We start from the raw sequence: 26,648 nt of genomic DNA on the forward strand, positions 1-26,648 counted from the left end.
CTGTCTTAGTACTAAGACAGAAGGGTTATTGAAAGGAAAAAAAGAAAGAAGACATTATCCTTCCTCAAATTTATATCCTAGCTGGGCAAAAAAGTCATACCCACAAATAGGTAAATAATAATACAGATATGCCCCACCTAACACTGGCTTCCCTAAAGCATTCTGTTGGGCATCATTCGGCCCTTAGATCCAAAGGACCAATATTATAGACAAGATCCACTGAATGATGTTCCTGGCTTGGGCTTGTCACTTTATGGTGGGATTTTGTGAAACACTGTCAAGATAGCTTTTTATGGGATACATCTGGAGAAAATGGAAATAAGAGCATTGTTCTCTTGTCCTGAGTATTTTTGCAAAGATGCATAGGGTCAGAGCTATTTCCTTTTATCCCTAAATAAGCCTTTCTTGTTGTTTTTTTCCCTATAAAAGTGAAGGCTCTCTTCCCCAGCAATTTCTTTGACCTCCTTTACTCCCTAGGCAAATGTTTTGAAACATGTCTGTTCTAAAGGGTCCACATTTGCTTCCTAGGTGCAGACCTAATGGATATGAGAGGTAGAGGGCCCAGTGGTTGGTGGCCAAGGACGTGTCCTAAACGGAGGGCTCTGGCTGCACACTTCCTCCTTTTCTGCAATTTGCCCACAAAATCTTAGCTTTTGTGGGCACCTTCATGAGGTTCAGGTATTCTCGAAGTAGCTGGCCTGCCAGCTGACCCATGAAGGCCAGGGACATGTGTTTGAGGGTAGCTTTTTCATGATTGGTGTATGTGTTGTCCATCCCAGGTGCTTTCTGTGCCCTCCAGAACAGGGGCTTTTGGGAACAGAGCCATAGATTAAGTCTGTAGAGTTCAACCACCTTGACTGAATAGATGGCATCATCAGTTAAGACAATGGTAAATTCTTTAACCTTTTCCCCATAGAATTGCCTGGTTATCTGATCAAAGTGACCATTTATTTGGCTTGTGCAGACCCAAAAGGAGATGGTCCAGTTGTAATATATATAATATATTAATATTATTATTATTATATGTAAAATTAATATAATACTATATATTAGTATATTAATAAAAATAATATAATAAGAATAGGAGATAAAAGATCTGCAAAAAAAGCCCCAGAGAAAGGATTCATGAGCTGGGGTCCAGAGATTCCCCAAACCTTCCCAAGGAGAACAGACTTCAGGGAATCTCTGAGATGGGAACCGAGATGGGAAGTTATATTTCTATGGCCATACAGTTGGTTTCCTGGGTAATTGTGAGTATTTCATTTTAAACACTTAAAAAGAATATTTAGAGAAGAGGTCCATCACCATTATTACAGTTAGCATTTCTAGAGAGCATTAACATTATAACGCATTTTACCTGTGTTGTTATCACATTTGATCTTTGCTACCATCTGGGGAGGCAGGTACTAGTGATGCACATTTTTCAGATGAGGAAACTGATGCAGGCAGAAGTTAAGTGACTTGCCCAGGCTAATAAGTGTCCAAATCTGAGTCTGAACTCAGAATTTCCTGATTCCAGACTCAGTGCTCTATGTGCTGGGCCATCTGACTGCCATAGGCATCTCCAAATTGCAAAAGGAGTTCAGGACACACAAAAGGTTAAGAACGCCTTTTCTGGAGGAATGTTTCTAGTATATAAGCCATGGATAGAGGCTCGTCTACATCGACAGCGGGAATGAATATTCACATTAAGGAGGTCACAAATCCATTGAAATTAAGCAATGTAAGACAAAAACTCAAGCCTCATTTCTAAGAGTTTCACCATCTTTCCACTGCTTCTACCTCATTTTATCAGGGGCATCACCTCAAACATTTAATTCTGTAGCCATGCACTTCATCAATCAAAGGAAACTTTGGTAGGCTTTCTCTTTCTTAATTAATGACCAAAACAAATCAGTGTTCCATTGAGATAGCCTTATCACTTTCCCCCTTCTAAATGGAAAGCTTATCTCGAACTTCAAAGGAATATTTCAGGATTCTCAATTGCTGCAGGGTGTTATCAAGTGAAACAACATGGTTGTTTTCTCTTTGCTGGATCCTAGTATCAACATGGAAACATACTGATGTGGTCCAGAGGAAAGTCCATAGGAAGTATGTTTTCTCCTTTCCACAACCATATTGTTCAGAAAGGCATGTTGTTGTGGTTTTTTCAACAATAGATGTGAGAACCCTGGCCAAGTTGTTTGAGTTAGATGGCCACCGTCAGATTTAAAATTAATATCCTGTAACTCCGAGTATTTTAAATTTTACACTACTGGGAGCAAATCTGAAATCTACAAGCTATTTTTCGATTATTAATATACCCCATCGGATCCACTTTCAAGACTAAGTATGATTCCTATAATCAGTTCTGTTTTCTTTCCAGGGACCACTCCAGCCACGTATGGAGAAGTTTATTACTGGTAGGCTGACTACTCAATGATGAATGTCTTTGGCTGTGGCAATCCATGGAACAAGATTACTTATGATTTTGTATTTAATACAGATTGTGTGGCCAGAGTACGCTAAAATCTATGTCCATGAAAGTCTCATAAAGTCCTTGAGTACTTTAAAATTTAGATTAGAGAAATCATTGAAAAAATCCAGTAACAGATGGCGAATTTTCCCCCCACTTATATTAGTATCAGGTTTGTTCACCATGCAACACAATTCATATTTTCAACTATGACAGCCATTTTGATCTTTGTCACAGGATTTGAAAGGCAGTTCTGTCAATACTGTCAGCAGAGGTGACCGGGAAACATGTCCAGACAGATGGATAACCGGGGTTCACGTATAGGGCTGAAGAAGAGATGAGGTTACAGTAACGACTCGGGGGCATGCTCTGTTTGGTCTCCTTCCTTCTTTCACGAAGACAGATAGGCTGGTCTCCAAGAACCAACGGAAGGGAGATGTCTGATGCTGGTGATCTTGCCCCAGTAGAGATGAGACAGACTGTTATTTTGTGGAGTGTCACCTAATTTGACAGTTGGGATGTTCACAAGATCTGGTGAGTGATCTGTGGAACTCATCACTCAAGGTTTGGAGATTTTGTCCTTTAATGTACACTTGTGAATTAATTTGTGAATTAATTAGCATCAATTTATTATTTATACAATAATTCTATAAAGGAACATAATTAATAATGTGAATTAATTGGTCTCTTTTAAAATCTACATATATGATTCCAAGAAACTACAGAATGGGAACTTCTGTGTAGTTGGCCCAGACAACATTCTATTCTCTAATGCTTATATTCATGGTCCATGTTTCGGTACATCTATTGGCAATAAGAAATCTTTATCAATTATTGTTGTCAATTGCTCAAACTCCCTGAGAGCTACAGTGTTCTTGAATGATCTATTTAATAAGTTAGACTGCACTTCCTTATGTAGAGATATTTGACCAATTAGAAAAGGACCTGCCTACTTTTGATATATAACCTGTAGTGCAAAGGTCAAGATATTGCCATATTACATCTTACTGATTGGAGGATGACTCGTAGACAGAGTGGGCTTAGTGTCTGGCTAAACTTAACATCTACCCTTTTGCCTCCATTTTGGATCTCCAAAATTTCCTTGTAATTCCAATTTTTTCCCATTCAATTCTTTTTTTATTGTATAACTTTCTCCTCCTATCAAATTATTTCATGTTAAGCACTTGGAAAACTGTTGGTTTTGCCATGATGACGTTAGTAAATGGGTAAACCTCAGACTCTGCTCTCCTTATCTCATTAGGGCTGTAGATTTTGTTGTGTGGTATGATATTTGGCTTTGAGATCTCCACTTCGTTGGTCTCCAGCCCTCTTCTATTTTCTTAAAAGCCACTTTATCGATATATTTCTTTTTTGGCCTCCTTTACATTTTCCAGTATATCTCATCCTACCCCCAAAGGACTATTCCTTCTAACAAATAATAAAAAAGAAAAAGTCGTATATCATCTGCAGAGTTTCATACCCATAATCCTCCACCTCTACACAGAAGGGAGAGGGGCTTTCTTATGGCTCTATGCTTTTTGCATTTAGTTTGTTTTGTTGTCCTTTTTATTTCCATTATTGATGCAATTGTCTATCTTATTTTCTGAGTTTACTTTTTCACATAAAAATCTTCCTATGTTTCCCTGAATTCTTCATATTAATAATTTCTTATTGTTCAGTTCATTCACATAACAAGATTTATTTGGATTATTTCCCAACTGATGGGCATGTTTTGTTTCCACTTATTGCTGTCACAGAGAGTATTGCAACAGTATTTCAGTATGGGATGTTTCTTTTCATCACTAGCTCGTTGGGGCATGTGCCTAGCAGAGGGATCTCTGGGCCAAATGCTATGGACATTTTGCTCACTTTTTTTGCAAACTGCCTTCCACAGTGGTTGGTTGATCAATTCACAACTCTAGCTTCAGTCATGGTGCATGAGTGTACCCATCTTTCTACAAACCTTCTAGCCTTGAATATGCCCATCTTTTGTCATCTTTGCCAATTTTTAAAATCCCCACAATTAACAAGCATTTATTAAGAATGTCCACGTAGGGGCAGCTAAGTGGCTCAGTGGACAGAGGGACAGGATAGGAGAAGGGAAGTCCTGGGTTCAAATCTAGCCTCAGATATTTCTTAGCTATGTGGCCTTTGACAAGTCATTTAACCCCAATTGCCCAGACTTTACTGCTCTTCTAACCTGGAACTGATACTTAGTATTGATTCTAAGACAGAAGGTTAAAAAAAAAGAATCTCCATGTATAAGGTATCTTAGGAGGTGATGCAGATACAAAGACAAACCAAAAAACAATAGGTTAGAAGACTGACTACTGATATGGGAAATGGCATTCAATGCCAGAACCCCCCTCCCCCCCCAACAACAATCAATGAAGCACTTAATAGGTGTGCTGGAGATAGGTAAGTGGTGCCAGAGATAGTAAACTTCATCTTTGCTTTCAAATCTGGCCTCAGATACTTAATAGCTGTGTGACCCTGGGCAAGTCAGAAAACCCCAAATCACATCACAAAGAGTTGGACATGATTGAACAACAACAATGTGTGCTAGTGATACACAGAAAGGCAAAAATAGTGATGCCAGCCCTCAAGGTGCTGCTAATGGGGAAAGAGGACAAGCAAACAGCTTTGCTTTCAACAGAAATTCAAGAATTCCCACCAGTCAGAGAATGTGGGGGGAAAGGGAAGAGAGGGGAAAAAAACAGAGGAAAGAACTGAAGGTTTAGGAGGAGGGGGATAGGAAGCAAGAGATAGGAAGAAGGAAGGGGGGAGAGACAGAGAAAAAGAAATTGAGCAAGAAAAGAGGAGAAAAAGAAAGTTTGAGAGAGATAGAGACAGACAGAAAAGAGATTGAGAGAGAGGAGGATGAGAGACAGAGATAGAGACACAGAGAGAAAGAATTACTTCACTGTTTCTCCAAGTCTTGATCTAGGAACCTGGGATCCCAAACTCTCCCCTCGGCTGTGTAGGTGAGAATATATACAGCCCCCCCTCCCCCAAGTGAGTCTCCCAAGGCAATCATTAATAATTGCTGGTATGACCCTCCCACTCCCACTTTCATCTCTTCTCCAGAAACTGTGTGAACAATTTTCTTCTCAAACATTTATTGTTTGAAATTCTGTCTTGTTGTGGCAAACATCAAATCTGATCTCCAGGGTGAGTGAAACAAAAGAAGCTGCTTCCTGGGCTTGTTCTGCATTTAGAATTCATACACTTGGTTTTGAGAAGCTGCTAGGCTTGGGTGCCTTTGAGGGCATAATGAGAAAATCCCTTTTGTGCCCAGCGGAAAGAGCAGAACTTCAGAGCCAGCTGGTACCCTGTAACATATCCTCTACCCAAGGAGAGGAGAGCTGGTGACACATTTCATTAGAACAAAAATACTTTAGCTGTTCAACTCTTTTTCCCCTTTACTCTTGAGAGCTTTGCTGTGAACTGTAATCCATGATGGGAGCATGGGGCTGTGTAAAGGAGGTGAGAGGACCTGGGGAAGGGTTTTGACAAAATGCCCATTTCTCCCTCTTTAGCCTCCCTGAGCTAGTGGTATTACCCAATCCTGCTACACAGGCAATCCAGAGGGGTGGGAGTGCGGAGGGACTTCTGTTTTAGATTACCAGGAGGATTTATTATGCTAGAAGGTCAGTATTTACCTTGGCTTCCACTTGGTGAGTATTTACTTCTCTGTTCAATGAATCTTGATGCTGACTTCAGCAAAAGTTAATCTGTTTTTTTGTCTACTGAAGAGGATGAGAGAGCTTTTCTTATCAGCTGGAAAGCCTCAGGACCCACTTGACAGCAGCATACAAATGAGCCCAGAGGCAGAGAGATAGGGCATTCTCACTGAAGCCAAGACTCCCCAGGAGTTGGCACTTTTGTTGTACAAACAACACACTATTTAATTGTTGTTGTGCAGTCATTTTCAGTCGTGTCCCACTCTTAATAAGAACCCATTTGGGTTTCTTAGAAGAATCTTCTTGACCAAGCACCTTCAGTATGTCCCTTTTTCACCCCTGCCTGATGACATGAGTTACATGTAATGCTCACTTTATTTTTTTCAGGCCACTGACAGGAAAACTGAGGCTCAAAGAGGAATAAGTGATTTGTTAAGGCAAGTGAGTGAGAGGAGCCTGGAGTTTCCGTGTAGTATTGAAATCCCCATCCATTCATCCATCCATCCATCCATCCATCCATCCATCCATCCATCCATCCATCCATCCACCCATCCATCCATCTACCTATCCATCCATCCACCCACCCACTCATCCATCCATCCATCCATCCATCCATCCATCCAGCCAGCCAGCCATCCAGCCATCCATCCAGCCAGCCAGCCATTCCCCTTTCCACTGGCTGCTTTGATGCTAAGTGAGTGCAATGATTTGATCCTAAAATGCAGGCTTCCAGGAAATGAAAACCTGAGAAAGGATGATACTGAGCTGTGCAGCCAGGAGTTTCTGTGTGAGTCCAAGTTCCAAATCCGGGGGACATTCCCAGGCAACCCCCTTGAGACCCCTGAGGCCAACTCTCCGATTACGTGTGGGAGCGGCCCAAAGTAGTTATTCTGACGAGATCAGCGACATATTTACTGCCCGAGTCTTGGAGAGGGCAGCTGCTGCCCTTGTTCTGGCCGACGCCTTCCTAACGTTCTGTTTGATAGGACAGGGCTGCTGCCTTCAAGTAAGTCGAGGATTTATTGGTCCCCGAGTGTCCATGGGGCTGCTGGGCACGGTCCGGAATGGCATGCGAGGGGGCAGGGGAGAGCTTGGAGCCCCCCACGGAGGGGCCATGGGCATCATTCCTGCCTTTCTTCAACGTCTCTGTTCCGAGTTTGAGATGGGAACGAGACTCCTGCTTCCTTGCTGACTGTTATCTACAACGTAGCAGCTCTTACTAGACAAATAAAATAAGGGAAAGTGGAAAACGTAACTACCAAATTGCTGTGGGAGAATGAATTCCTCCTTGAGTAGGGATGGCAGTTGTGAGGCACCTTGGGGAAGGCACTTCAAATGACCCGAAGAATCAACAGGCTCTAGTTCCAAGAGTGCCAGCAGCAAAGAGTTAAAATGTAGGCACTTATGTGTGGAAGGAGCCCCCTCTGAAGTGTTGTGCCTTGTACAGCCCTGGTTTAGGTGATGAAGGACGTGGGTGCCACTGGTAGTTCTGTATGACTCTGAGAAAGGCACTCCCCAATCAGGGCCTCAGTTTCCTCACCTGGAAAACGAGGTGATTGGACCAAATGGGCTTCCAGTTCCCTTCCAGCTCGGGAGCAATATGATCCCGGGGGCCTCAGTTTCCCTCCCTGGAAAAGAACGGGCTCTGAAGTCGGGTGCGCACAGGGACCAGTGGGGGCAGGCAGTGGTGGGGCCACCTCCTTCCGGGGTCCCCGCCCACCTGCGCGCTGCTGGCGCCCGGGCCTTCAAGGGTTAATGTAGAAACCCCACGCCCCCTTTGACGGACCTAGCGCAGCCCCCCTCCCCGAATTTGAAAAGGCGGCTCCGGAGAGGGCTCTGAGCCTCGTGGGCGCTCAGAGCTGCACCGGGAGTTGTTCCCCGCTGGATCGCTCCCCGCACACCGTCCCCAGCTCTTTGGGGCTCCTCATGTCTCCCCCGTTCGGCGGACCGGGGCGCCGCGGGCCGAGTCCTTAGTGGGCAGGCAGATTCGTACGTGCCCCCATCCCCCTAGCCGAGATGAAGCTTCCCCTCTTCCTCCCCTGGGCTTGCTGCCTCTACGGCTGCACCGTGGGCACCGGCTTCCTCTACCCGTATCCGTCCGCAGCCCTGCAGCAGCACAACTACCCCGAGCACGGCCCCGCACCTCCGAGCAGCGGCTACGCGAATCGCCGGTGAGTGGGCCGGGGGAGGGCACTGCCCCTGTCCGGGCCTGAGAAGGCACCTTGCCGCCTTCCTCTCTCTTTCTCGGACATCTTTTAGTCCATTATCCCCTCCCCTCCGGCTCCGTGACGCATCCACAGGTAGGAAGGAGGCAGGCGGATCCTCCCCGGCACTCAGGCTATGGGCACCGCGGGGCTGTCCCCGCACTCTGAGTAAGAGAGGCAGGACTTTTCGTTGGGGGGAGACGACGGGAGCGGAGCGCTAGAGCTAGGGGGACGTGGGAGCTCCCTGAGGCCAATCTCCCCTCGTTTACAGAGGTTCGGGCAGGATACCAGACAAGGGAACGTGGGTAAGTGCAGGCACAGATGCTGGCCTGCCGATCTCGGTCACTTTCCCCAAGCTCTCCTGGGCACGAGCTGAGGAATCCGGGCTGCCATCCATCACGCATGGTTTCGGCCGGGTGCCAAGGGAAATGGGCAACAGGTGCTAATTCAGCCTCCTGAGAGGTGTGCGTTTAGAAAGAGCCCCGGCGGGGCTAAGGCAAGAACATGATCCGGAAACAAGGTCCTCGGAGCCTCGGCTCCCAGCGCTGCTCGGCCCAATTTCGTTGGCCACGAGGGGGAGCGCGTGCCGTGTCCATAGTCAACCCTACTGGGTACCTCTTTGGAAGTGGTTTACCTGTAGGGTGAGTTCCCGAGGAAGCTCACAGATTTGCCTTCTAATATCGAAGCATTTCCTAGCGCAGCTCTTCTTCTTCCTTTTTCCTCCTTTCCTCGGGAAGACAAAAGCTAGAATCATCTCCTCTGCTTCCCTCAGATCTTTCCTAAAGATAACTGGGATCCTTCTGAAAATAATAGCACTCCCTCCCTCTCTCCCCCCACTCCTCCCTCTCCTCCCTTTTCAATACAAAGCCTTGGAATCAAGAACCCTTGAGGCACTGGAGCCGTAATGGCAACATTTCATCATGGCAGGACATAGAGAACCTCCCGAAGAAGTTTTATTTTTCCATTTCCCCCCCCCTCCCCCCACCCCTTTGAAAGTTACTTAAGAAACCTTTCTAAGGCGCTGGCGACTGCTCAGAATGATGTGCTAGCTCCAGGAGTTATAGGAACCCACTAACGCTTTCTCAACCAGTAGCACCAACACCGATGCTTCCCTATGAGAACAAAGCAGGACAAATCCAGCCTGGAAAATGAAGGCTGATCATCTAGAACCCAGAAGAGGATGATGGATTTGGATTGGTTTGCCCAGTTTCAAACAACTCAAATTGGAAGGTAATTTAGGGTTCCAAGGATGGCAAATGAGAAGATGCCCGTCTTTGCAAAGTGAGTTTGGAGAATCTGACTCCAAGGTGGTGCAGAATGAAAAGAGAAGTTCTGGAAGGCCTTAAATCTCTCTGGAGCCACAGTATGTTAAGGGGAGAAGGGATCTGAGATTATTGTTATCCTTGTTCCGATTCCCAGTACTTGGATGGATAAACTGTGGGTCTCATTCAGGATGGCACCACATCTTGTACTGCAGGAGTATATAATGAAGAGTCCCTTCCCCCCACAGAAAAATAAGGTTTGAGGAATGTTTGGTCTGGTAATACTAGACACTTCCTCCCCCCACCCCCATTCCACTCCCACTCTCTCGTCTTTTTTTTTTTAAATGCACTTAACTTGGAGATGTTAAATCACATCTTCCCTACAAGACCTGTTTCCCAGCCCCCTGACTTTTCACAGTGAAAATCCTGGTGGGAAGTCTGGTGTATTAAACCTTGGTCCTTATCAAATGAGTATTTTTCTTTTGTTACGTGGGGTTCTTTAACAGATCTGATGTTAAAACTCACGTTGAAAATAGCTGGGGCAGCTGGGTGGCTCAGTGGATTGAGAGTCAGGCCTAGAGATGGGAGGTCCTGGGTTCAAATGTGAACGCAGACACTTCCTAGCTGTGTGACCCTGGGCAAGTCACTTGACCCCCATTGCCTATCCCTAACCCCTCTTCTGCCTTGGAACCAATACACAGTATTGATTCTAAGAAGGAAGGAAGGTAAGGGGTAAAAAAAAGAAAAGAAAAGAAAATAGCTCATGTTCTCTTTCTAATTTGTGAGGAAGAGGGCAGCCTTGAAACCTCCGACCTGGGGAATGCAGGGTAGTATAATATCCTGGGGAAAAACTGGTACTTACCATCTGTGGCATGTTCTGGGTACGAATGAGGCTCTCACTGTCACCCAGGAGCCGAGAGAGGTGTCTGAATAGATCCCAAAGTCTTCTAATGTTAATACAGAATGACTGGAGAGTCAGATATACATATCATAAGGAAACTGATTTTAAAACTGGAGTTGACCCTTCTCAGAGTATACTTGGTCAACTTTCTTTGGGAGGAGGATGGAAGGGCAGAGAGCTTTATGCATTTCATTTTGAAGGAATAAAGGACTTTAGACTTTGGAGAACAATCTATAATGCTTCACTTAAGTAGCCTAGAACCTCTAATTTACCTAGTGGATAACAGAAGCAGAGCTTGACCCAACTTATGTTACAAAACCTTCTTGAGAAATAGAAAGCCATCTTGTAGGCTTGGCATTCAGTATTGATATCATCATCAAAATCACATTTTAGGGATGTGATTGAGACTTATGGAATTTTTTTTAAACCCCTACTTCCCATCTTAGAATCAATACTGTGTATTGGTTCCAAGGCAGAAGAATGGCAAGGGCTAGGCAATGGGGGTTAAATGACTTGTCCAGGGTCACACAGCTAGGAAGTATCTGAGGTCAAATTTGAATCCAGGACTTTTTATCTTTAGGCCTGGTTCTTGATCCACTGAGCCACCTATCTACCCCCAGAATCTTAATATCCAGATTAGACATAGTTGTTGCTCCTGAAAATATTTTATAATCTGATGAGGGAGCCAAGATGGATGAACATTTAATCAATAGTGATGCCAAAAGCATATAATGAAAATGACATGAATTTGAGGTGAAGATTAGGTTCTAAGGGTCCACATGGATTCATTTGTGAATTGCTTGGAAATGAGGCAGTTTGTGTTGGATGTTTGGGGTTTTCTTCCCTTTTAAAACTACTTTTAGGAATGTTTTCAGGAACTCACAAATTGAGATTTTCATTCAGAATCCCTTTTGGAAGGATTGGCTTTGGGGTCTGTAACCCTATGGATATTTAGCTTCTAGTCTGTATCCTTCAAGCCATTCTCTTATTTCATGATTCTTTAATTACTCATTATATCAAATCTAGTTTCTTCTGTTTTGGTTTAGAGGCCACCTTCCAAGTAGCTCTTCCCCATTTTGCTAACTTCATGTCTCATTAGTTATCAACAAGAAGTTATTAAACATATACCACGTGTTAGGAACTGAAGATACAAACCCCAGAATGAAACAGTTCGTGCCCTCATGGAGCTTACATTCTATTCTCTAGGAGGGAACAAGGTACACAAAAATAAATATGTACAAAATAAATAGGGGGCAATTTGAGAGGAGAAAACGTTAGCTGCTGGAGGAATCAGGGAAAGGCTTTGTGGAATGAGTGATGTGCAAGCTGAGTTTTGGAGGGATTTAAGGACTCAAAGAGATGAAGGTAAGGAGGGAGTGTATTCCAGGAAGTCTTGGACAAAGACCCAGATGTGAGAGAGATGTGAGAGCAAAATGTCCTGTTTGGGTGGACCAGTGGGCACATTATGGAGCAAATGTCTAGTAAGATTGGAAAGGCAGATTGGAGCCCAGTTGTGAAGGGATTTAAGTACTAAACATGGAAGAGTTTATATTTGATATTAATGCTAATAGCAAACTCCTGGAGTTAGACTAGAGGAGTGACAAGGACAGAGTGACAAAGACCCGAGTTTGTTCTAGGAAAATTACCTTGGCACCTGGGCGGAGGATGGATTATTGAGGGAAGTGCCATGCTACGAAGACCAGTTAGGAGACTCTTGTACTGTCCAACTGAGAGGTGATCAGCGCCTGAATTAGGGCGGTGATTGTGTTAATCGAGAGAAGGGAGTGGATGAGAGCGCTATTATGGAGGAAGAAGTGACAAGACTTAGCCACTGAATAGATATGGGGGGTGACAGAGCCTGAGGAATTGAGGATGAGGCAGAGGCTGTGAGTTTGGGTGACTGGATGAGTAGGGGTACCCTTGACAGAAGTAGAAGAACTGGAAAGAAAACAGGATTTTTGAGGAAAGATAATGATTCTAGTTTGGAGCACATTGAGTTTGAGATGTCTCTAGGACAGGTTGTTGGTAATGTCCAATAGACAGTTAGTTGGTGAGCAGGGACTATAGCTCAGGAGAGAGAGGGCTAAATATAAAAATCTTTCAATGATCTGCAGAGAAATAGCAATTGAACCTATAGGAATTGATGAGGTCACCTAGGGATCTAGAGAGAAGATATTCATCAGCGTCAACTTCTGATAGGAATGACATACCCAACATGTGATATTCCTGTTCCTTTATTCCTTCTACCATCTAATCAAGAAGGGCTCCTTTTTAAAAAAGGGAAGCTATGTGGTGCACTAAATAGAGCACTGGGCCTGGAGTCAGGAAGACCTGAGTTCAAGTCCTGCCTCAGACACTAGTTGTGTAAAATTTAAATTATATCTCTACTAATAAAAATATTATAGGTTTATTAAGGATTATTAGAAATCAAGGAATAAAGAAGATACAAAATAAACACCATGTGTCCATGACTGATTAGCCAATTCAGAATCCCTGAGCTTAGCTTACCACTAACTTCCTACATCATTGCAATTGAAGAGAAGAGAGTGTGGTAGGCGTTACTGCCAGTTAAATACCAATTGTGATCTCACCTACGTGGAGACTCAGGTGAGATTATAGGGAATTCTGGGAAATACCAAGGACTTCTGGGGATTGAAGTCTAGAGTTCAAAATCTCCATTTATACAGTTGTATGATCCTGGGTAAATCACTTAACCCTGTTTGCCTCGGTTTCCTCATCTGTCAAATGAGCTGGAAAAGGAAATGGCAAATAAATCCACCATCTTTGTCCAAAAACATCTCAAATGAGGAGGAGTCAGTTAGATGGATTAGTGGATAGAGCTCTGGGCCTGGAGTCAGGAAGACCTGAGTTCAAATGTGATCTCAGACACTTAATATCTGGGCAAGTCACTTAATCCCATTTGCCTCAATTTCCTCATCTGTAAAATGAGCTGGAGAAAGAAATGGCAAACTACTTCAGAATCTCTGCCAAGAAAATCCCAAATGGGGTCACAGAGTTAGATATGACCACAAAATGACAATAATAACACTTTCTCTTCTTCCCATTCCCCAATAGAAAAGAAAAATAAAAACCTTGTAACATTTGTAAAGTCAAGCAAAACCATTTCCTACATTGCTCATGTTTACAAACATATGTCTATCATCAAATATGAGTCTGTCACCTCTTTCTCTGTCTGGAGACAACTCTTCCATAGTTGTGCATTGATCAGAGTTCTTAAGTCAAGGTTGTTTGACTTGACAATCAATGTCATTGTTCTATAAATTGTTCTCTTAGTTCTGCTCACTTTACTTTATCAGTTAATACAAGTTTTCTCAGGTTTATCTGAAACCATCCTCTTCATCTTTCCATAAAGTACAATTGAATTCCAACACATTTACATACCATAATATACTTGGCCATTCCTTAACTGATGGGTACCTCCTTTGTTTTGAATTGTTTGAATGTTACAAAAAGAGCACATACAGATATTTTTGTACACATGGATCCCTTTTCTCTTTCTTTGATGTCTTTGGGGTCAGATCTATCAGATAAATTACTGGGTCAAACATTATTTGTAGTTTAGTAACTTATGGTGCATACTTCCAAATTGCTTTCTAGAGAACCTGATGAATTAATAATTCTAGCAGGAGCTCAGAATGTTTTTCAGCAGCCCCTTCAACAAAGGGCATTTTCCTTTCTTTCCATTATTTTTGTTCATCTAGAGGGATATGAAATAGTTGTTTTAGACTATTCAAAGTCATTTTAGTTTGCATTTCTCTATTAATAATCTGGAGCATTTAAAATTTCCATATTGTTGAAAATATGCTGTTGAAAACTTGATTTCTTACTTTAAGAATTGACTATATACTATGACTATCAGTTGAGGAATGGGGAATAAGTTTTTTCTTATAAATTTGAATTTATTCCTCATATATATTAGAAATGAAGCATTTGTCAGAAAAACTTGCTGCAAATATTTTTCCTTAGTTAAGCATTTCTCTTCTAATTTTAGTTGCATTGACTTTATTTGTGAAAAACTTTTAAATTTCATATAATCGAATTTATTCATTTTATTTTGTATTCTCTATCTCTTTTAGTCATGAATGTTTGCCCTCTCCATTGTGAATCTTAAAAAACTACTCAGACTGTACCTTAGAAGATTTGATTTAGCTATTCCCTTATTGTAACAATGGAGTTACTTGGTTTAACAAGAATCAGTAATGTATTAGGAACTTGGTTGGCGTTTACACCATAGAATCAAAAGAAAATTTCTTCCTTCTAAATTCTTTTGTATCTATGTTATACATCCTTTGAAACTCATCTTGGTATATGGTGTGAAGTTTTGGTCTAAATCCAATTTTCTGCCAGAGTGCATTTCTGTTTTTATGGCAAATTGCTTTCTCTGTTACTTCTGAGAAATTTAGGCAGCAGCTTCATACTTGAGTGTAAATCTGTAACACTGAAGGGTCATAGTGGGATCAGAGACTTGGGTTTGGAAGGGAACTATTCTAGCTCCCTTATTTTATAGATGAAAAAATGGGCAAGGAATAGTAAAATGGCTTCTCTAAGGCCACTGAAGACAAATTTGTATATAGGTGTATATATATGTATACATCTACAAACATGTATGTACTTATATAGGTATATATGTAAACATAGAAATATATAGGTAGAATTTATATGGCATTTTAATATTCAAATCCGGTAATCTTTCCATTGTACCATGATTCTTCTCCTGGGTATGTGTCTGACAAATAAGACTCAGGTGGTGCGTTCTTGCACTGTGTCCTCTTTCTCAAATGGTTTTAAGGCTCCCTGGAAGTTCTTTGGTTAAAGGGATTTGACCAAGGTGTGGGATGGAAAAAGGAACTATTTCTTGCAGAAGTCTTAGGAAACCCTCAATTTAAATGCCTGACAGAGTAGTTTTCAAATCACAGGACTTTCTCTGCACCCTCTTTCTATTATTTTAAAATCCATTCCCACAATTTTGGGGGCAGGAAGAATATACATACTTGAAACTTCTCTTGTGCCAAATTGGCCCAACACTTCATTAAAGACTACAGAAAATCTGATCTATTTGGTGTGAGCTGGATGCCGCCCAACTGTGCCTGGAGTAGAGAAAGGGAGCAAGAAATCCTAACCATAACTGGATTTTTGAGAATGTTAGTGCAAAGTGCCCTGGGATTTTTGTGGACGATCATATGGAAATGTGTGCACTTCATCCAGTTCTCATCTTTGAAGATTTGGAAGTCCAAAACCTTCCTAACCTGATCTTCCTTCTCACCTTCCCAAAACTAAATATAAGAAGGTTCTCTTTGGGCACCTTTTCAGAGACCACCATAAAAAGGCAAGGTGAATTTACATGAATAGTGTAATAACCAAAATGGGAAGAAGGCAGACCATAATACTTTCTTTGTTCATGTGAGCAACCGTCTTGAGGCAGAATATGTAGTCTGGCTCCGTACCGCTGCCTAGTTCTTGAGGTGTGCTGGGCCATTGGAATTATTGCCCACTTTTGGTTGATTAACAAAAGTTCAGTGAGCACATACCATACGTAAGATATACAGCAATCCTGCCTGCCAAAAGTTAACTATCAAGAATGATAGCTATAACTTACACATTAAAAAAACACCAATCAGAACATTTGTTGAGTACCTACTAAGTGCTACATCCTGAGGTCCGATAAGGAATCAAGCAAGCAGACTTGGGAGGAGCTTCCACTGTAATGGCGATATTATTTATTGCATTATGTAATTTATCAAGGGCCATCTGAGAAGTATAATCAAGAGACAACTGATACATAGAAGCTTCTTGGGGAAGTCCTCCCAGGGTTCCATCCTCCTCATAAATCTGCCCTTCCTTTCCTTTTCTGTTGATGGTACCACCAATATTTGGTCACCCAGGCTCCAAATTTCAGCTCCTTCTTCTTCTTCACTTACCATAACCACTCAATTGCCAAAGCCTGTGAACCCTACCTCCATGATCTTTCTGTCTCCCTAACTGCGCGATTACCATCTTAGTTCAGCCCCTCATTTCTTCCTTGGACAATTCCCTCAGAATATGCCTCTTGCTATTGTCTTTCCCATCTATACTTCACAGGATTACCAAAATAATCTTTCTGATGGACAGATTTGATCCTGACACTCCTTAGTCATCCTTTGTGGCTCTCATTTTCTGTAGGACAAAAAACTTCTTAGCCTGATATTTAAGTTCCACGTAGGAACTTAATTTTTCTTTTGTTCTTAAGACTTCTTACCTTCTGTCTGAGGATCAATACAGTATGCTGGTTCCAAGGCAGAAGAGTGGTAAGGGTTAGGAAATGGAGGTCAAGTGACTTATCCAGGGTCACACAGCTAGGAAGTGTCTAAGGCCAGTTTTAACCCCAGGACTTCTCATCTCTAATCCTGGCTCTCTATCCATTGAGCCACTTAGTTGCCCCCCCCCCCCCCCAATCTACCTTTCTTGCCTTATATAATGCATTCTTTTTTCCTTTTATGTACTTTGTTCCAGTGCTGTCTCCTTCCCTCCTCCTTGTTGTGTAGTCTCTTTTCTGTATGTTTGTGTCTATTTTTCCATGCCTGGATTTCTCCCTTCTCAGATGAGAATGTTCCCCATTTCGTGAAATAGTCTCATTTTTTAAGACACAGTGTCAATCCTGCCTCCTTCATGAATGATTCCCATGACGATGATGACCTTGTTTTATGGACTGCCATGGCCAAAGAATTAATTATCTGCTATCCAGCATGGTAGAATCAACCAGAACTGAAATTTTCTTAGAGTGCCTTGGATTTGTCCTTGCTTTTATAGAATTCTTCATTAAGACTGTCTGTGGGCTTGCCATATCATATCTGCCTCTGAGATTCTAAGTTCTTTGGGGCAGGGATTGGATCATTTCCCCTGTTGGCATCTCCATTTTGTTCTTTACACATGTTGGGGCTTCATAGATCGGGTGAATTAAATTGTAGCTTCCCTCTTCCCCCAAACTCATGCTGAGAAGCCTGGGCACAGGTGATGGGCACGATTCCTGGGCAGAAAGAAGAGGTTTCAAGGCTTTGTTCTGTCCCTGGAGGCAGGAGGCAGCAGCTGTGCCCTCCCCAGTGAACCCAGTTGGCATGGTCTGGCCTGCGAGAAGTTGAGAAGGTGGGAGAGGGGATAAGGCTAGTCTGGACTTTGCTGCCTTTACCTGGAGTTTCTTGACTGTGTACCAGGGCTCTTAATTCAAGGAGAACACAGATACTGGGATGGGGGAAGCCATGGCTCGCAGTGACTGTTTTTTCAGTGCCAATTCCTGCTCTCAAGGAAGATGAGGCTTTCTTTCCTGTCTGCCAGTGGTGGTCTGGGTCTCTGCCATTCCCTAACAACATCTGGCATTTTTATCATTCTTCCTCCTTTAGCAGGGCTTATCTGCCCATCATGCACATCTCTTTTCCTGTCTATAATAATTCATTTGGCTCTGGGACTGCCTCAAGGGCTCATTCATCCCAGGCAGTTCCATTTAAGTTGTGATCTGATCCTGCTGGACTGCAGCCTGCCTGCCTGGCCCTTCTCCATTGTCTCTGTGGCTAGTGATGAAAATGAGAACAAACCTCTCTCAAGTTCCTCATTCAAGTTGAGAACATACTTCCCTCTCCCCACCTGAATCTGGATTACTCCGTGTTAACACAGTGTTACAAGGGTATGCACAAGTATTTCTGTAAACACTCCCCGACTCTGTCAGGACATGCCATGTTCTTTGTTGAGGAAGGAATTCTGAGTGTCATCACTGAAGGATGCTGTGTCAGCGTATTAAACCTTTGCAGAGTCCCTGGCCCCTTTGGCCCACAGCTTGTAGTCATTGTGGTGACTCATCCTTAGCCACACAATCTGTGGAGAGGTTGCTAGGGCACCACTCTGCCTGAGTGGGAGGAGATGAAGGGTCGATCAGGAAATAATGCTTCACAGTCCAATGGAAGGAGCCCTGGATTTCAAGCAGGAGCATCCTAGGATTCAGATCTTTGATTTGTGCTTTCTCATCTTGGTAACTTTGGATCTAATTACTTCTATGGGACTCAGCTTCCTAATTTGTAAAATGTGGTAGCTGTGTTCCCTTCCCAGATCCTAGGACCACCCTGTGAAATGTTTCTTACAAAATCCCAAAGGCTTACAAACAAAAGAGGGGTGGTGGAGGAAAAAAGCAACTGAGGCAGAAGGCTGAAGTTATTTAAGGCTAATGTATGGGGAATTAGTCTAAGCCAGTTGACAAATACAGCTGAGCTGGCTCATCCCTTGCAAAAGGCAGAGCAAAAACTATTGGAGAGGATCTAAATCTTGCTCAGCTTTTTGAACTGAAAGAAATAATAGCAAAAATAATAAAAAGTTCTTAAAAACAAGATGAATTAGATTCTCCCCTCCCCTTCAGTTTCCCTTTTTGTGACTGAATGATTTCATTTGCAACAGTCTTCAAAACATGGTCCCTTTTACTTAAGTCTTTTGCCAACTTCTAGTTCTTCTTGGGCAGCTTCTTTGAGTTCAAATCCAGCCTCAGACATTCACAAGGGCAAGTTACTTCATCTTGTTTACCTCAGTTTCTTCATTTGTAAAATGACCTGATGAAAGAAATGGGAAACCACTCTAGTATCTTTGCCAAGAAAGTTCTAAATCCTGCTTGCCTCAGTTTCCTCATCTGTAAAATGAGCTGGAGAAAGACAAACTAAGGCAGTATCTTTGCCAAAAAAATCCTAAACCCTGGTTGCCTTAATTTCCTTATCTGTAAAATGAGCTAGAGAAGGAAATGACAAACCACTCCAGTATCTTTCCCAAGAAAACCCTAAACCCTGGTTGCCTTAGTTTCCTCATCTATAAAATGAGCTGGAGAAGGAAATGGCAAATCAGTCTAGAACTTTTGCCAAGAAAATCCAAATGGAGTCACAAAGAGTCAGACTCAACTGAAACGAATGAATGACAAGCTGGCATCCCAAGCATGTCTGTCCGAAGCATTTAATTCAACATTTAGTTGCAGTGGGTTTTTTCCTTCTCTGATTGCTTCTTATGAATCACTCTTGCCTCCCAAATAAAGTCGGTGCTCCTTCAGGCCAGGGATCTTGTCTTATTCTTCTTCTTCATCCCTCACAGGCCCTAGAGCCAGGGGCTAGATTTTGGAGAGATGCTCAGGAACATTGTGAGCAGTTCTTGAAGATTCATAATCATAGAGCAGGTGTCCAGATTCATGGGCAGAGTGAATTTTCTTCCCAGGAATTTCCTACCGAGAAGTTGTCGAGGTGGGATGATTATCCCTGCCTCGTAAATGAGGAAACCCACACTCAGAGTGGCGAGGTATTTACTTAGGGTCACACATCTGCTTAACTGATTGAGTTGGAATTTGAATTCGGATCTTTCTGAATGATTTCTTGTTGTTTTTCTCCTGGTAGGGCACAGAAGTGACCGAATTAAAAACTTACAGGCCATTTCTGTGAACAAAGGCTTGTTCTTAGAGGATCTTGAGCTTGGGCAGACCTTTAACATTCACTCTGGCATCATCAGTTTTCTGGTGGAGAAATCTCAGGCTAGGAGAGTGAAAATGACTTGTTTGCTCCTGAATAGCAGAACTCAGGACTCCTGATTCTAATCCCAGAATGCTTTCACTACACCCCATTTTACTACCTCGGTGTTTGAATGAGGAAAATCTGACTATCCCAACCATCCGTGAAAGAATGGCTGGATTCTGGCACTGGTGCCATCTTGGGATTGACTTGGTAACAAAAGGAGCCTGTTCCGTTAGGGATGAGGCACTGTCCATCTGGTGGAGAAGCCTTTGGCAGAGCTCAGGTCTTCAGAGTACATGGAAAAGGACTTTTGTTTTCAGTCGTTTGGTGTCACAGGCAGTGTTTTGGAGGGGGCGGCCGAGGCTGGGTCTGAGACGAGGGCAACCAGATGTAGGGACAGCTGGTTCAGCTCTGGAAACAGAATCTGCCCCCTGTTAATCACAGAGCAATTACCACGCCTCGCTGGGGAATAGAGAAAAGGGAGGGAGTCTGTGTTACTGTTGGCCAGAAATTGGGTATTCAGTGGTCTCAGATATCAGCCCATGGCTACATCCTTTTGGTAGGTGGTAGAAAGAATGAATTGACTTTGATCCATAGCAGTCTTCCCCTTCTCTCCCACACCGATGTATACTGCCCAGTCCAGTCTCTGTTGAAGGAATATCACTTAGCCTTTGCCAAATGAGGAAAAGATCATCCCCAGGGGAAATAGACGAATCCCCCAAGAGGGACTTGCAGTATAAAATGGGGGGTTTCCTCCCAGAAAGAGCTGATCCCCAGGTATTGTGTGACCAATGGGGAATTTGAACCAAACGTTGGTGTTGAATTTCCACTGTCAGGTAAGAGTAGAACTGAGGGAAATATGTGACAAAACGGATTTGTGGCCCTTTCAACCACAGGTGGAACACACCACAGCCAAATTGGAAGCCTGGAAAACCAAATCAAAGGGCAGTGTGGGGGGTTTGGGGGGGTGTTAGCTTCAACATGGGATGGAAAAACATCTGGGATTCCAGTACTGGACCAGTTCCATCCTCCAAACTCATCCCAAACTTCTACCCAAAGTCAAGCGTTTGGCATCACCTGGAGCATCACCCTAAGCAGCAAGCCTTATGGGTCCCAGATGTTGGTAAGTCAGGGCTGGAACCTGCTCCTGCTGTTGACTTCTTGCAAGATAAGGTGCTTCCAAATGGCAGATCCTGGGAAATGAATAGAAAGTTTGCTGTTTTCTCTTTTCTGAGAGGAGCATTCAGAAAGGGTTCCTAATAGATTGAATTGAAGCCTGGGAAATCTCAGAGCTTGGCTGTAGGGCCATGACCGCTGCTTACAGGCGTGTGGCTCTAGCTTTTGCTGAGCTTTTCTGGGCAATTTCTCTGCCAGTAATAATAACAGATATTTATGTAAAGCTTTAACATTTGAACAGTTCTTGGTAGCTATTAATCAGCAAATATTTATTGGGGGCAGCTGGTTGGCTCGGTGGGTTGGCAGCCAACCAAGAGATGAGAAGTCCTGGGTTCAAATTTGGTCTCAGAACCATCTTAACTGTGCAACTCTGGGCTAGTCACTTAATGCCCATTTCTTAGCCCTTACCACTGTTCTGCCTTGGAACCAATACACAGCACTGATTCTAAGACGGATGGTAAGGGTCTATCTATTAAGCACTTATTGTGTGCCAGGAACTAAGTTAAGTGCTAGGATATAAAAAGGGCAAAAGACAGACCCTGACCTCAAAAAGCTTGCTATCTAATGGGAGAGGCAACATGCAAACAAATCCATACAAAGTAAGCTTTAAAAATGATACATAGGAAATAATGAAGAGAGGAAAGCTCCTGGAATGAAGAGGGATGAAGAAGACTTCCTGGAAAGGGCAAGATTTTAGTTGGGACTTGAAGGAGTCCCCAGGATGGAAGTCAGTAGTCCAAGAAGAGGCCAGAGAGCATTTTAGGTATGGGGGACAGCCAGAAAAAATGTCCAGAGCTGAGAGATGGAATGTTGTATTCATGACCAGTCAAAGAGTAAGGTGTGAGAAGACTGGAAAGGTAAGAGGAGATGGTTATGAAGAGCCTTGAATGCAATCTGGAAGGTGATAAGGAGCCACTGGAGTTTATTGAGGAGAGAGCATGATTGGACCTACACTTTAGGAAAATTTAGTGACTGAATGGACCATGGAGCAAAGTGAGGAGACTGGAAGCAGGTTGATCCACACACCTCCTTCTAGCAGGCTGTTGCCATAGTTCCGGTGGGAAGCAATGAGGACCTGAATTAGGATAGTGGCAGAGTCAGAGGAGAGAAGGGGACCTGTCTTAGAGATGCTGGAAAGGTGAAATGGACAAGTCTTGGCAAAAGCTTGAATATGAGGGATGAGAGATAGGGAGTGTGAGGGACTGGGAGGATAGTGGTGTTCTCTCCAGTGACAGAGAAGGTAGGAGGGGACAGATATTTAGGGGTAAAGATCATGAATTCTCTTTAGATGCTTTAGTTTAAGATATCTCCTGGGCATCCAGTTTGAGATGTCTGAAAAGGCAGTAGGAGATGCCAGACTGGAGGTCAGCAAATTGAGGGAGGATAGGCAGGAGAAATATTAACATAGAAATGGTAATTACATCCATGGGAGCTGATGAAGTCGCCAACTAAAGTAGTATAGAGGAAGAAGACAAGAGGACCCAAAACAGAACCCTGAGGAACACCTATCATTAGAGGGCATGAGCTGGATTATTATCCAGCAAAAGAGACAGAAGAATAATCAGAGAGACAGGAGAAGAACCAGGAGAGAGCCAAGTCCTGAAAACCTAGAAAAGAGTATCAAGACGTCTCTTAATATAGAGAAGTCAAGGAGAATGAGGATTGGGAGAAAGCCATTGGATTTGACAAGTAGGAGATCATTAGTAACCTACTAGAGAGCAATTTCAGTGGAATGATAAGGTCTGAAGGCAGATTGTAAGGGGTTAAGAAGAGACAGAGCTAATGCACTGTTGGTGGAGTTGCAAACTAATCCAACCATTCTGGAGAACAATTTGGAACTCTGCCCAGAGGACTATAAAATTGTGCATATACTTTGATCCAGCAACACCGATACTAGGTCTATATTCCAAAGAGATAAAAAATGTGTGTGTGAGGGAAGACCTATTTATTCTTAGCAGCTCTTTTTGTGGTGGCATGGAATTGGAAATTGAGGACATGTCCAACATTTGGGGAATGATTGAACAAATTGTCCTGTATGATTGTGATGGAATATTATTGTGTTATAAGAAATACTAAACAAGATGCTTTCAGAAAACCCTGGAAAGACTTACATGACCTGATGCAAAGTAAAATGAGCAGAACCAAGAAAATATTGCATATATAGCAACAGCAATACATATGCCACAATTTATTCAGCCATTCCCCAATTGAAGGGCATCCCCTCATTTTCCAATTTTTTGCCACCACAAAGAGTGCAGCTATGAATATTCTTGTACATGTCTTTTTCCTTATTATCTCTTTGGGGTACAAACCCAGCAGTACTATGACTGGATCAAAGGGAAGACAGTCTTTTATTGCCCTTTGGGCATAGTTCCAAATTGCCCTCCAGAATGGTTGGATCAATTCACAACTCCACCAGCAATGAATTAATGTCCCAACTTTGCCACATCCCCTCCAGCATTCATTTTGCTGTCATGTTAGCCAATCTGCTAGGTGTGAGGTGATATCTCAGAGTTGTTTTGATTTGCATTTCTCTGATTATGAGATTTAGAACACTTTTTCATGTGCTTATTAATAGTTTTGATTTCTTTAACTGAAAATTGCCTATTCATGGCCCTTGCCCATTTATCAATTGGAGAATGGCTTGATTTTTTTGTACAATTGGTTTAGCACTTTATAAATTTGAGTAATTAGACTTTTGTCAGAGGTTTTTGTAATGAAGATTATTTTCCAATTTGTTGTTTCCCTTCTAATTTTGGATGCATTAGTTTCGTTTGAACAAAAATTTTTGAATTTGATGTAATCAAAATGATTGATTTTACCTTTTGTGATTTTTTTTCTTGCTCTTGCTTGGTTTTAACGTCTTTCCTTTCCCATAGATCTGACAAGTATAGTATTCTGTGTTCGCCTAATTTGCTTATAGTTTCCTTCTTTATATTCAGGTCATTCACCCATTCTGAGTATTTCTTGGTGTAGGGTGTGAGATATTGATCCAAACCTAATCTCTCCCACACCGTCTTCCAATTTTCCCAGCAGTTTTTTTTTTTTAATCAAATAGTGGATTTTGGTCCCAAAAGCTGGGATCTTTGGGCTTGTCATAAACTGTCTTGCTGAGGTCACTTACCCCAAGTTTATTTCACTAATCCTCCTTTCTGTCTCTTAGCCAGTCCCATATTGTTTTGATGACCACCGCTTTATAGAATAGTTTGAGATCTGGGACTGTAAGTCCTCCTTCCTTTGCATTTTTTTCATGATTTCCTTGGATATCCTTGATCTTTTGTTCTTCCAAATGAACTTTGTTATTTTTTTCTAATTCAGTAAAAAAGTTTTTTGGTAGTTCAATGGGTATGGCACTAAATAAGTAAATTAATTTGGGTAGGATTGTCATTTTTATTATGTTAGCTCATCCCACCCATGAGCAATCAATGTTTTTCCAATTGTTTAGATCTAGTTTTAATTTTATGGAAAGTGTTTTGTAGTTGTGTTCATATAGTTCCTGTGTTTGTCTCAGCTGATAGATTCCTAAGTATTTTATATTGTCTAGGGTGATTTTAAATGGAATTTCTCTTTCTAATTCTTGCTGCTGATATGGCTTGGAGATATATAGAAATGCTGATGACTTAAGTGGGTTTATTTTGTATCCTGCAACTGTGCTTTTTTGTTGATTCTCTAGGATTCTTTAAGTAGACCATTATGTCATCTGCAAAGAGTGATAACTTGGTCTCCTCATTGCCAATTTTAATACCTTCAATTTCTTTTTCTTCTCTAATTGCTACGGCTAGTGTTTCTAGTACAATGTTAAATAATAGAGGTGATAATGGGCATCCTTGTTTCACTCCTGATCTTATTGGGAAGGCTTCTAGTTTATCCCCATTGCAGATGATGTTTGCTGATGGTTTTAGATATATACTATTTATTATTTTTAGGAAAGGCTCTTCTATTCCTATACTTTCTAGTGTTTTCAATAGGAATGGGTGTTGTATTTTATCAATGGCTTTTTCTGCATCTATCGAGATAATCATGTGATTTTTGTTGGTTTGCTTGTTAATATGATCAATTATGTGGATGGTTTTCCTAATATTGAACCAGCCCTGCATTCCTGGTATGAATCCTACCTGGTCATAGTGAATAACCCTTGTGATGACTTGCTGGAGTCTTTTTGCCAGTATCCTACTTAGGATTTTTGCATCTATATTCATTAAGGAGATTGGTCTATAGTTTTATTTCTCTGTTTTTGACCTGCCTGGCTTTAGGATCAGTACTATATTTGTGTCGTAAAATGAATTTGGTAGAACTCCTTCTTGGCTTATTCTGTCAAATACTTTGTATAATATTGGGATTAGTTGTTCTTTGAATGTTTGATAGAATTCATCTGGACCTGGGGATTTTTTCTTAGGGATTTCTTTGATGGCTTGTTCAATTTCTTTTTCTGATATGGGGTTGTTTTGGTAGTCTATTTCTTCCTTTGTTAATCTAGGCATTTATATTTTTGTAGGTATTCATCCATATCACCTAGATTGCCATATTTGTTGCGATATAATTGGCATAATAATTTTTAATGATTGTCTTAATTTCCCCTTTATTAGAGGTGAGGTCTCCCTTTTCATCTTGGATACTGTCAATTCAGTTTTCTTCTTTCCTTTTTTTAATTAGACTTACCAGTACTTTGTCTATTTTATTTGTTTTTTTCAAAGTACCAGCTTCTAGTCTTATTTATTAGTTCAGTAGTTCTTTGACTTTCAATTTTATTAATTTCTCCTTTGATTTTTATGATACCTAATTTAGGTTTAATCAGGGGATTTTTTATTTGTTCACTTTCTAGTTTTTTAAATTTGCATGCCCAATTCATTGACCTCTGCCCTCCCTAATTTGTTAATATATGTGTGAATGACTTAGTTATTCTCAGCAATATAGTGATCCAAGACAATCTCAGAAGACTGATGAAAAATGCTATTCCTCTCCAGAGAAAGAATTGATGGAGATCAAAGCATATCATTTTCACTTTATTTTCTTCATGGGATTTTTTCATGTGTCTTCTTCCACCACATGATGAATATGGAAATGTGCTTTGTATGATAACATATGTATAACCAATGTAAAATTGTTTAAACTGTCTCAGGGAGAGGGGAAGACGAGAGGGAGGGAGAGAATCTAGAACTCAAGAAGTTAGAAAGTGAACATCAAAGATTACTTTTACATGTAAGTGGGGGGGACGTTACTGGAATAAAAAAAGTTTTAAAAGGCAAGAGGAAAGTAGAGGCATCTATTTATAAACAGTCTAATTAAGGAGTTCAGTTATAAACGGCAGAAGAGATGTAGGAGTATACTTAGCAGGGATGGAAGGATAAAGCGAAGGTTTTGTCAAGATGGAGGAGACATAGACATGCTTGTATGCAAGTAGGAAATGAACCAGGAGAGAGAGAGAGAGAGAGAGAGAGAGAGAGAG

General features: G+C 41.9%; 1 protein-coding gene across 6 annotated transcripts in view; it reads left to right on the forward strand.

The window, feature by feature from the left end:
* Nucleotides 1-7,934: 7,934 nt before the first annotated feature.
* COL26A1 (collagen type XXVI alpha 1 chain) overlaps nt 7,935-26,648 on the forward strand; it is a 279,104-nt gene continuing 260,390 nt past the window's right edge. For 3 of the 6 annotated variants that reach the window (XM_007485939.3, XM_007485938.3, XM_056819848.1), the window contains exon 1: nt 7,947-8,309. In XM_007485939.3, coding sequence (XP_007486001.1) covers nt 8,155-8,309 — 155 coding nt within the window. In that variant the 5' untranslated portion in view covers nt 7,947-8,154. Of the gene's footprint in view, nt 8,310-26,648 lie in introns of all 6 variants that reach the window. The other 3 variants (XM_056819847.1, XM_007485941.3, XM_001377672.5) reach the window with 2 other exon arrangements.

Source organism: Monodelphis domestica, chromosome 2, assembly GCF_027887165.1.
Source record: "Monodelphis domestica isolate mMonDom1 chromosome 2, mMonDom1.pri, whole genome shotgun sequence".
Classification (NCBI taxonomy): domain Eukaryota; kingdom Metazoa; phylum Chordata; class Mammalia; order Didelphimorphia; family Didelphidae; genus Monodelphis; species Monodelphis domestica.